The sequence below is a fragment of the Molothrus aeneus genome, chromosome Z (genome assembly GCF_037042795.1).
Source record: "Molothrus aeneus isolate 106 chromosome Z, BPBGC_Maene_1.0, whole genome shotgun sequence".
NCBI classification, from domain to species: domain Eukaryota; kingdom Metazoa; phylum Chordata; class Aves; order Passeriformes; family Icteridae; genus Molothrus; species Molothrus aeneus.
Window position 1 is genome coordinate 47409295 of NC_089680.1, and position 12942 is coordinate 47422236.

The window sequence follows — 12942 nt, forward strand, 5'->3', positions numbered from 1 at the left end:
GTATGACTCCTTTTTTAATTTCTATTTTTCCTAATAAAGAACTGTTATTCCTACTCTCATATCTTTGCCTGAGAGGCCATTAATTTCAAAATTATAATAATACAGAGGAAGGGGGTTTACATTTTCCATTTCAAGAGAGGCTCCTGCCTTCCTTAGTAGACATCTGTCTTTTCAAACCAAGACAGATCTACAGAAATCCACCATCTGCCAAAACCAAAAGTTCGTAACAACAGATGTGTAAAATGTATTTTCAGGGATTCTTTTTGAAGAAGTAATGAAATGAAGATGAATCATCACATTATCATAAAAAGCAGTTTTATCACTTTCACATTTACAAATATACATGTTGTTATAATAACCGCTAGAAAAAGCCATAGTTCTTTAGAACAAAAAATAGATACAGATAATTCAAGTATATATTAAAAGTAATAAAAAAATTTTAAAAATATCATTTGCTCCTACTCCACTGTTCATCCCTCTGTAATCATCTTGTTCAGAGGTGCATCAGTTAGAGCAATGGCTGAATAAACTAATTAGATTCATGCAAGAATGACAAAGATACAGCAATTTTTAAAAAGATATGAGATCATACAGATACAGGAGCAGGGTGCTCGTGAATACAGCCAGGACAGCAGTGCAGCGAATCATGAACAAACAGATCGCATTCCACACAAAATGCATTCTGACACACTTTGCATATGTACACCTGTGTGGGAAGGATAGAAACACAAGTCAAATTAGCAAAACTTATCATCATCACACTACAGTAGGGCAACAGTTACATCATCATGATAATGTAAACAGACTGCACTGCTAGCATCACAGAAACTCAACTGAATTAAATCTTCTGGCAGCAAATGTATTCGCAGGCTTGAGCTCAGGTAAATGCTCACTGAGCTCACTTCCAAATGGGAAGCTTTTTTTTATGCAGCTCCCTAGGAAATTACTTCCCACACTTCTACAGACTTTGCAGTCTATAAATTGTGACTGCTTAACACCTAAGTCTAATTAACCATGACATTAACTTTCATAAATATTCTTCTGGTGTTCAGAATATAATTCTAAAGGATCACCTCTATTTCTCACACCCCTCAATGCAAGTTACAATGCCATTCAACATACTTACATTTTGATCTTTCATTTCTCCCTGGCAGCCTTGACAATACCTAAAAGAAAAATTTTGTATTTTAACTGAAAAAAAAAGAGTCAAGACTGTGTAAATCAACGTTTTAAAAAATATCTCATACATTGTAACAATTTCTGGCAATTACTTCACCTATTCAACTGAACTCACAGATCATGGAAACTACAAGTACTTCTTAATGCCAGAGATGCCCCACACCACCCAAACACCCAGGATCTTCAGCAGCAAAGCAGCTGTTGCCAGCTATTCTTTTGCGACAAAAAAGTTATGGAATCCACAAGCACACTCATTATCACAAGTAAGATTTGCATACCGTTCCCCTTTGTATTCTTCCAGTGGAACTTCCTGAAAGGCATCTAAAGGAAACAAGTGATGGTAAGACCGAGCCAGGTGAGGTGCAGACACTAACGTAAGACCTGCAAACAGACACCAAAATTGTTACAAGATGTACTGAAAAGCTTTTCTGTATAAAATAACGTAAAAAGGAAAAATAATATTTTTAATTACTCAGAGGTTGAGAGCTTTTAAGAACTTTAAAAAGTAAAATTACTTGTTCCATTACCTAAACCTGTAATCCAGTTTTAAATCCAAACACAAAGAACAAGCAAATTGATAAAATTTCTACTGAAAAGGTTTAACTCAGCCTTCAGAAATACATTTACAACACACAGTGGTGAAGTTAGGAAGCTCCTTTTGGCAATGATGGCTCCACTGTATCACACTACCAGCTAAAATGATGCCGTTACAAAGCTCTACTACAGCTTGCTATACTACTGCCAAAACCACGCCACAGCCCCATTTCAGCTAACACTGGTCTGCTGGTGTTAAAACAGTTAGTTTTTGTCACACTAACTATCATGTGGCTGTGTTTTGGATCTATGCTGGAAATAAGGCTGATTAGGCAGGAATGTTTCCATTACTGCTGAGCAGTGTTTACACACAATCAAGGCCCTTTCTGTTTCTCACTCCACCAGTGAGTAGGCTCGGGGGTACACAAGGCATTGGGAAGGGATACAGTCAGGATTGCAGTCAACAGCCCACCAAGCGAACAAAGGGATATGCCATATCATGTGGCATCATGTTCAGCCTATAAAGCTGGGTGGAGAAGGTGGAAAGGGGAGAATGTTCAGGATGATGGCACTTACTTTCTCAAGTAACTGTTACCCATGACAGAGTCCTGCTTTCCTGGAGATTCTACTGATGGGAAGTGGTGAATGAATTACTTACTTCGCTTGTCTCGTGTGCACAGCTATTGCTGTAACTTTTCAATTGCCTTTAATGCCACCTGTGAGTTATCTCACTTTTACTCTTCTGATTCTCTCCCCATCTCACCAGTGTGTGGGAGAGTGTGGGGCTGAGTTGACAGCTGGGGTTAGACCATGAGAACAGGTGGGGCATGGGCTGGCACAAATGTCTCACTCACTCACTCATACTGTAAATGTCCAAACTGCTGTTCTCCTGATCACTGCAGCTGTGGAGAATCCACTGCAGATACACAGGATTTCTCCAGTTACACCATCCCCTTGCTGGAATGAAACTCATGCCGGTGGGAAAAACTTGAAATTAAACTAGGATAAAGTGACCCAAGCCCATAATTATTTCATCCTGTTGCCAAATACAGGTATCCTGGTAATACCTATTGTGTTTCAGTCATATGCCTCTGGAAGCTAGGAGAACAGCACCCCCTCACAATATTAATATTATAAACCATACTAATCGTCCCTCCCACCCTCACTAGGAGCAATGGAGAGAGGCATCATTGGTTGCACAGTCCATTAACATTTGCAAGACCAAAGGGCTCCCATTTACAACTCTAGAGCTGTCTTGCGTCACTGTGCAGACTGCCCTTGGGTTCAATTTGGAAATCTTCCACCCACATACACATGGAGGGGAGAGTACTTCTGTCCTCCTGCTCCAAAGCTCTCTATTTTCATGGCCTTGCACTGAGGACTCTGAAACATGAGTGTGTTAAGTTACATGAGGATTCTTGAGAAGTTATCATTCCCATGTGCATCGCCTCTCTTCCCTACTTTGCCTTAGGTATATTCCTTATACCAAGGGATATGATAAAGCTTTACTGTTACAGGTATAGGCCTGAGAGACATTTGTATGAAGCTGACATCCCAGGTCACAGAAATGCAGGACTCTTTAAGCAGTGATGGCTTTTAATTAGTAAGTATAGCTGAATTTTTCTACCCCTTAACTCTCTTACCATGAACTCTTGATTCATCTGCTCACCTCTTCTTACTACTTACCACAGATTTTGCATTCCACAGGAAGCTCACAGTATTTGGCTCTGCACTGAGGACAAAAATATCCACCCAGTGTAAGACCTGGGTCACTGTTATTTTCCAATTGCCTATAGCAGAAAGAAACAATTCAGTACTTAAGAAATAATACCATGCTACTACATAAGTACAAATAAGGTTTTCCATCAAATAATTTAAAAAGTTTCACTAGATTGCATGTAACAGTTTAATGTGTAAGTGTCAGAAAACAATTGATATGGACAGATATCAGTGACCACATTTTCTCACAGGAACCAAAGACCAAATATTTCCATATAAAGGAGCCAATCTTTAAAAATAAAGATATGAACAATAACTGCATGCTTGTTTCTTTTTAGAGACAAAAACACTCTATTGCCTCTAAGATGCACATAGTAACTATTCTTTCAAATAGTACACGCTGTTAGACGTTGTTTCATTCTGAAATTCAGACCCCCCCTATCACCCTGGAAAACAATGATTCTTTTCATTGAGAAGTGCACTGGTACAGTCATCAAATGAGGTCTCTATTTTAAACTTCCCTTTAAAGTCATGTTAAGAAATACATAAAAAATACTTTATTCAGATAATACCCTTCCATCCTCATAATTATCTTTTATAATGACAGGAGTAATTAAATCATGAGCCGCAAGTAATTACTTAACACCTTTTAGCTCTGTGTGCCCCAATCAGTGTGTAATAGAACTAAGTACCATTTACTACCTTGAAAAAACTTAAATGAGAATTTTAAAACATATTTAACAGAGGATCCTGTTAATACTGGAGCTACTAATGGAAATAAAATGTCTACTGAGAAGTCACAAGACACGGCTTAGTCTTTTTTCAGATTATTTTGCAATACTTTCACTGTTGAGCAGATTTTCTAAATATGACTAATTAATATTGAAGTCATATCAGCTCGTTGAATTCTAATCAATGCTACTTACGCCATGCTAAAGGAAGGCTTTGCATCTTGATCGGATAGAGAAGCAATAGTATGCTGAGGAAAACCTGAAGAGAAAAACATCCCATAGTAAAAATTTTAAACATACAATAATGTGTCCATTTCTTACTTCAATGAAGAAGTTCAAAGATTATATTCTAGACATTGAGGACTCTCCCATTTGTTATTACAGGAGAACTGATACACTCTTGCTATATCAAATTCTTCCCAAAGGTCTCTACCTACACCCACACCTCTCTGACTTAACTTCCCCTCAGCTGAAAAAATGTCTTTGCCATAGACTTTGTGTTAACTGAAGTGCACTGGAACCCCATTTTAGAAGAACAGTTAAAAAGTAAAATATGTGAAATGGTAGGAAAGCAGAATGAGCAACATACAAATGTTCACTTAAACAATAGTTTCTGATTAAGGAAGAAATATTTTTATAAGCATCCATCCAGCCTATATTCACCTTCCAAGTGCAGTATATGACAGATGAGACTACAGGACTTTTTGGAGACTGATATCTTTCTTTCTTTCTTTCCTTGTATCATTTATTTTTTACAGATCAAGAGAGGTGAGAAGTTGGTTTTTCCAACTGCTGCTCAGGCTTTACCTAAGAGAAGTAAACCTTTTCATTATCTATACCTAGACATAAAAATACATGCATTCTTACCTATGAAAAGGATGGATGAAAGTGAGAACTCAATGCTCTACTTTAGCATTACAGTTCCTATGCTGGTTTAACTCCAAGCTTAAATTTATTGAGAAACAGATCAAGAAAAGAAAAGGTAATCTACTTCTTGAAAGAACACTCAAGAAGTTGCTAATAAATGTGTACTACCCATGGTTGTTAAATCAATTAATAGTTGTAATAGTTGCCTTCTGCAGGGAAAAAAGCAGAGGGAGAAATAATAGCTTTTCACCCTTCATTTCTAAGTATTAAATTTATAACAATTACTGTGCCATCAATATCATTCCACTTCATTGTTTCTAAATTCTGTTCAGTAATTTGTCTTACTTAATAAGCTCTGTTTAAAAGCTGACTACGATGCAGGAATAACACCAATAAAAGTGACACTTTTCTAGCAAAATAAAAGTTAAAACAAAAAAAAATTACACAATGTCTTTACTACACGTCTTACTATTTATATTGCCTTAACACAGAAGAGGCAAATAAAGAAAAAGACAAAATCTCATGCTAGGAGTTTGACAAATCCATATCTTACCCATTCGAATAAGGGAGCACTCAGAAGTTGAACTGGCAGGTGGAGGACTGACATGGTGCATCAGCAGTTCCTTATAATGACTTTCATCCAAAATAACGTGGTATGTTCCTGTCACAGACAAAGAGATGCCTTACTATCAGGTTACGAGCAAAAAAAACCAAACAAACATATACTCCAAATGACAGAAAACAACTTAGGTAGAAAACACAATTTATCCAAACCTGTTCCTAAAAAGCAGCCCTGTTCATGCTACACTAAGTGACAAGTTTTAAAACTAGTAATAACAGAATGTTAAATTAGATATGAAGACACAGAGCTTTTTCTCCAACATTAAACTGTAGTAATGATACTGCAAGAGTTACCACTGTAGCAATGGATATTAACATGTTATACATGTTAATATATGTTTCACACCACATAGCTTTATATATGGGACAAAAGGTTTGCAAATATATGTATTTTTGCTCTCTAGAGCTGCAGCTACCAGCTGATAGTAATTTCACTTACTACTGTGTATTTTGTATATTTGGGCAACTCTTTAATTTTCTGCCAGCACAACGGGAAATATTTATCCTTAAAAATTACAAAATGCAGCAATAAATATATAACAAATTACTTACTTAATTTTGATTTTAAAACTGTGTTAGTAATACATGTTTTAAATTTTGATTTTAAAACTGTGTTAGTAATATAATTACTGAACTTCAGATACATACCACCAGTTTCTCGGGCAAGTATTGTACAAACTCGAACTTCAGCACTTAGGCCGATGACAGATACTCTGATCTTTACTGCTTTTAAACACTTAAAATGGAGAAAAAAAGCATACTCAATTCATGTAGAGAACAAGAAACAGTAAAAAGGTTTAAGTCTTAAATGAAAATTAATTGGTGGTAACACTGCAACTGCCTGTGTTTTGTCCAGCAGCCTGGATGTTCAATGCAGTTGTGAAACTTCAGTTCTGTACCTTAATTAGATCATAGATGTTGGCTGGATCACATGTCGTAAGACTGCTGAGGACTACCAAAACCTCTCTGCTCGTATGTCCTGGCATGTGCCTAAGGAAAGCACACAGTTAATTTACTTATGCACACTAAACTATTTGTACGATAACATCTCCAAGGACCTTAGTGTGCTGAAGTCAGAAGATGACATGATATGAAGTCCTCTACAAACTGTGGTAAGATCCTTGTCTGAGCACCAGATTTTCACCTTCTGAAAGCCAAACTTTCCAATATCTAAAATACAGTATTTAATTGGGTAGTTGTTACCTGATTATTTCCTGTAATGAATCCTTTGTACCTTAGCCATACTCACATGTAAAATTATCTCCAAAATAGCACACTGTAGTAAGTCTTCCTGACTTCTTAAAAAGCTCTAATCAGTTTTTAAGTGTAAATCCATTACTTTTAATTACTTCTAGTTCTTAGTTGAAAACTCTCTTCCTGCTAGTATTTAAATGGCTTTTCATTACACTGATTATCCGCTTTGTTCAGTCAGTATCTTTAGCTGTAATTCTTTTTCAGTTTTCCACAAAACTGGGATACATCTCAATACCTCACATTGCAAAAAAGTGCTCTGAATCTATCCTACCTGAAATTTGATCTTTCTAAAGTATGCCAAAACTCTCACAAGTTTATTGTGACACCATACTGTTTCTTTTCCTGTTCTCTTACATTATTAACCCCTATGTCCTCTCTCATACCAGAGCCCTTCAGTAATAAAGAATTGGAGTGTCTTTCATCACAATATCTACATACCATCATCAACTTGGTTTTCAAATTTCATTTCTGTAAGAAACACAACCCTAAATAAAAGCATCTAGCGGTAGAAAATAAACTTCTACACTACTAGAGTATTTAACTTAATGAATTGTATTGTAAGAGGAGAGTTGCCTTTTAAAGACTCAAGTCAGCATGATGCAAGATGCTACTTAGAAAAAATTCTGTCTCTGCCTCTCAAAAGCCACAATCACAAAGAAAACAAAAAACCTCCTTGTATATACTAACTTTAAAGTCTGCATGGCCAAATTTAGGGAATTATATAGAGAAGGCTCTCCACTGCAGTTCATATCCACTGCTTTCTTCAGAGCAGTTACATGCTTTTTTGAGTTTCCTGTAAGTGAAAAAATGAAATCAATTTAACTGATACAACAAGTTAAAGGACAGAAATATTTAAAGTGCATATGTAAAGAAGTGTACTTGTACAACAATAGGAACTGGTTTCAGAGTGGAACAGGTCTGTATTTTTCCTTAGAAATTGGTATTTTGATCAGAACGCAAAAAAGAGTAAAAAAGACTTTTACTCCATAGGCATTCAGATGCTAGAAAGTTTAGAAGCCAAAAAGAATAAAATCACTGTTGGGTATCATTAAGCACTCCACATCAGTGCGACATGTCCCACAAACAGAAAGAGAGTTTTGTTTCCTCTGTTATCCTCAAAACATGGTTCAATGATTGATTGATCCACAATTTCCTCCATGAAACCTGCTGAAGCCATAGAGACTGGCCTAACAGCAGGCAGGCAGGAACCAAACAAACCTTGACTTCTTAACATCTGATCAGATCTCACAAAAAACACAGATGTTGTAACATACAAAATTAACAAACAGGGTAGAAAATTAACTATAGAGAAACCAGAACATATCTGACTTGCATTCTGGTCGAGACTTGATCACAAACAAGCACATAATGACAATTCTGGATCAAAGCAGATCAAAACGTAGATTATGGTTTCAAACAACTTGCAGTAATTTATCTTTTAAATTAAAACTAATTATGACAACATAACTTCATTTTCAGCAGTGTATCAGGCAGAACTTAGAACACCAATGAAAAGGACAAAAACATCTTCAATTTAAGAAAAGAATACTACTTCCCTACCTGAGAGTTCTGTCATTTTTTCAGCTCTTTTACTCTTGGTTACAATTAAGCCAATCTGAAAAAGGGAAAAAAAAGACCAAACTTTTCTTAGAAAGTTTTACAATGAGTTTATTTAGAATTTTACTGTATTTTTTTATGTCTTTATGGACCAGAATTGTTTAATCATACAAGGCTATAAAAGTTTTACTTCAAGTGTAACAACAGCAGCACAACATGATGCATTAATTTATAAACACCCCCATACTTTCATTACTTCTGCAAAAAGTACAAAAAGAAATCTTCTAAAACTTTAAATTGCAGAAATAGGCAGAAACAAGAATTTCACTAGACTGATGAATAAAAGGTGGGAAGGTACACATAAATTGAAAAGTTTACTTGGTAGTGTTATAACCTTTTAAAACTGTTTAACCTGCTTAACCTGTAAAACTACCTTTTAAAATAGTTTTCTGCTATTTGTTTCTTGCACGGTTGTACATACCTGACTAATAGGATTCTGGTCAAAGTACTCTTCAACAAAATATTCCAGTAACTATAAAGAAAAGTTAAGGCAGTTAAAAACTAATGATACTTTCATTATACATGCAAAACATCTACTAAACTAAAAAAGCAAAACAAAGTAGTTGAGTAACACAAAAAGGGGGAATGAGCCTTTTCTTTCCATTCCTCTTTCACACTATCCTTCCCCCTTCATCCCAAGCAATCAATTAAATGAGATTTCAGAAACTACACCCCCCCTTATTTTATTCATGTCCTATGTTAAAGTTCTAGAATCCTGCTGTTTCAAATGGAGGTTTTCAATACACCAAAAAGCACTACTCTGTACAAAACCATCAAAATGCAGGATTTCAGGGTCAAGTATTGTTGGAGAAGACCACACAGAACACAATGTATACAGTTCAATATTATATATTCATATATATTCAATATCAATACTGGATACAGTGGAAATATGCCCACAATCTGAAACAGCAATCCAGTTCAACACTCATCTAGCATTCTTTCAAGTAAGAATTCATAAAAAAACCCAAGTGTAAGAAAAAAATACAAACCAATTCTAGATGTGTAATGAGAACGTGCCATCCCCTTAATTTGGGCAACACTTAATTTCCACATAGTTTCCAAATGTGTCTTCCCATAATATGCCCGTGCAAAGTGTTTTTGCTGTACAGAAGTACATGTGCAAGGCAAAATAATGCCACACAGATTTTACTATTGAAAAAATAGGAAAGTGACAGGCAGAAATAAGGAGACAAATGTAGGGATGAGAGATGAGGCTATGCAGACACAGGAGACTGCAATTCTTTGAAATGGAAAATATAACTGGTTTATAGAGAAACGGTGGCTCAATAAGAAAAAACTTGAGTGCAGGAATACCTTCAGAGTGCAAGTAAGTCTGTTTGGCTTTAAGTCTTGGTCCTCCATCGTTCTTGATCCATCAACAACCACGTAAAGGTGACGCATCTGCATTTCCACCATATGTGAAAATCACTCACAGAATATGTATTGCAATGAATTAATTATTCCATTTACTTTAAAAAGCCACTACTTCCTCCCTCTGACAGGGAAGATTCAGTAGATAAAGAGATGCAATTAAAAGCAACTGAAAAGTAATGCATTCTTCCATTTTTTTCTTAAAATGAAAAAAAAACCCTTCTCTTGAAAAATGCAGACTGTTCTCCTCTCATGACAAGCTACAAAACATGAATAGTTTGAACATTCATGTCTTCACCTGAAGAGCTCAGTTGTACAAAGCAATGTGATTATTTACAACCCATTTCCATCATGTCCACTTTTCACATGAAGAGAAATGGTCAGTGCGAGCAAATGGTGATCTGACTTCTGCTGCCAAACACACCCTGTGTGTCAACCCTCCAACCCTGAATAGCCATGCTTCACATACACACTGCCAACAAACAAAGAATGCTTTAAAAAAACAGTAAGTAACAGCAGAAACCACAGGGTTTGGTATGAAGTATGCCAGGCCAGCAGAAGTGTATTTCAGATCTGGCATAACACCTTCAGCCAAATAGTTTTGGACTAAGGACAGAAGAGGGTTAAGGTATTAACATACCATTCCAAGCCGAACTTGTCCATGGTGCTCATAGAGTCTAACAAAACACAGAAGGTTTTAAGTCAAATTCAAATAAGTGAATGGCTCCTAAAACAAAAGTCCAAACAAATCCAGTACTAGACTTCTGGCTAAAATGTAGAAGCAACAAACTGCAGACAGTTATTCATGCTGAAAAACCCCATTGCTCAATCACAGATTTCACAACTCTCAGAAAATAAATAAGAACTATTTCTTACTACCAGGTTTAATGAAGCTTTAAAATTTTATCCAAACTTGACAAATCAAGTTCTAACATAACTTGAAATAACATAAAACTTAGGATTTTCTTCTAGCCATTTTTCTGAAATTTGAAACAGAAATCTGTAGTCATGATACCAGAAGGTAGATTCTGTTGTGACAGGACAAGGGGCAATGTTTTTAACTAAAAGAGGGTTGATTTAGATTGGAGACAAACATGTTTCTACCACGAGGGTAGTGAGGCACTGGAGCAGGTTGCCTTGAGAAGCTGTGGATGCCCCATCCCTGGGAGAGCTCAAGACAGTTTGGATGGGGCTCTGACCAATCTGTCCAATGAAAGGAGTCCCAGCCCATTGCAGGTTGGAGGGAGATGATCTTTAAGGTCCCTTTCAACCTAAACTATCCTGCGATTCTCTGATTTGTATACTAAAAAAAAAAACACTGATGTAAGATTCCTCTAAGCTGTGCAGATTGCAGCTGCAGCGCTCTGCAGCATTTCATCAGATCAAGACCTGTAGCTTGCATACACATGGGATACACAGCCTGTATACATTCAGTGTTAAAAGATAAAAATTAATTGTTCATAATTTTTCCTGGCATGCACCTGCCCCTCTGAAGGAAAAGGGCCATAAAGACATCCTGCAGGCATGCCTTATGGTTAATTTATCCCACACGAACCAGTTTCGGGATGATCAAGCCCTTGTAACTGACCAAATCAGTGCTATTAGCAGGCTCGTGGCCACACCACGTACCTTTTCCTCTTTGCCTTGAAGAGAATGTCCTCGATGGTTGCCTTCAACGACCCGGATTCGTCTTCCTTAAGAATTTCCCTAGGCAGAACAGACTGTTACAGTGGGCAGAGGGGAGGCTTTTCCTCCTCTTTCGCCAGAAAGGAGAGAAAGGTGATGGGGGAAAACACACCATGTTCTTTCGTAGCCTCCTTCCCAGCGCTTGGTCCGCTCGGGTTCGTCATCCATCTCCGCGGCGGCTGAGGGGAGACCAGGGGAGATGCGCGGCGCTGAGGGAATATCAGGGGAGCTCCGGGGAGATGAGAGAGTTCAGGGATGACGAGGGGGACTGCGGGAAGAAGAGGAGGGTGAGAGGAGGTCTGAGAGGAGCCGAGGGACACTGAGGGAGGTTAGAATGGCCGAAGGAGCCCAAGGGCAGCCGAGGAAGGCTGAGTAGAGCCGCAGGACACGGAGAGGAGCCCGGCCCGCGCTCGCAGCCAGGCCCGGCCTTCCCCGACACGTTGGCGCCCGCCCTCTTCCGCCTCGGTGCGCCGCCAAACCGTCCCGGCTGCCGCCCGGGCCGCGGAGCGACCGTTCCGTTCCGTTCCGTTGTGTTTTCCACAGCATCATCAAAATCCTCCGAGTGCGGTCATGGAGAGGACAAGCGCCTAGGGAAGACGCCTGACGGAGACATCGATGGAGAGGACGAGCGCCTAGGGAAGACGCCTGACGGAGACATGGCGCGGAGCCCCGTGAGGAGCCCCTCGTTCGTGTGTCCGGGCACAGCCGCCAGGCTGACGGTACTGCCTGGGTGTCGGTGGCGCTTCTGCAATTAACCGAAGACATTTCAGTAATTAATGGAAGAACGCAGGAGCCTGGAAAAAGCGCTGGATTTTAACACATGATTGTGCTTATACGCCGGTTAATGAAGGCAGCCATCTATCACGCCACCAGCAAGAGCAAGAAGTTTCAGGTATTTTGATGTTAAGTAGATGTTAAGTAATCATCTACCTAAAATATTTCTGAGTATTCATGTCACGTCACTAAGAGTTCCATTTCATAAGCACCACAGTTAGGATTAGCTCAGAGCTAGCTGAGCTAATTGCTGATCGCTCTGCAGAGCAATTAAAACTTTACTGGATACGTGGAAGTATGCCAAGACCGGGCTTCAGCTCTTGAATTGCAGGAAAGTTACTGAACATCCGTTTCTAAGAAGTCTCACCCTGCATCCAAGTAAGACAATACATGAGGAAGAAACATGTAAACAGTAGTAACAATCTTTGAAGCAAGACTGTGGCAAAACTAACCACTCCTGTACCCTTCAGCTTATTGCATTTATTAGGAGAAGTGTATAATTAGAACAGAAAGAGAGGAAAAATGAATTAGCTCTCAGTTAAACCATACCAGGGAAAAAGCAATTATTTTTTGAAGGAAAGCAATC

General features: G+C 38.2%; 1 protein-coding gene across 1 annotated transcript; it reads right to left on the bottom strand.

Moving 5' to 3' along the window:
* Positions 1 to 298: 298 nt before the first annotated feature.
* On the bottom strand, positions 299 to 12013 carry GTF2H2 (general transcription factor IIH subunit 2). The gene is made up of 15 exons (XM_066568983.1): positions 11695 to 12013; positions 11526 to 11603; positions 10537 to 10573; positions 9840 to 9926; positions 8944 to 8994; positions 8466 to 8520; positions 7593 to 7698; positions 6551 to 6641; positions 6300 to 6387; positions 5584 to 5691; positions 4359 to 4422; positions 3400 to 3503; positions 1458 to 1560; positions 1127 to 1166; positions 299 to 706 (listed from the first exon to the last, which is right to left on the bottom strand). The coding sequence occupies exons 1-15, from the start codon at positions 11748 to 11750 to the stop codon at positions 587 to 589; spliced, it is 1188 nt and encodes a 395-aa protein (XP_066425080.1). The 5' UTR covers positions 11751 to 12013; the 3' UTR covers positions 299 to 586.
* Positions 12014 to 12942: the final 929 nt, after the last annotated feature.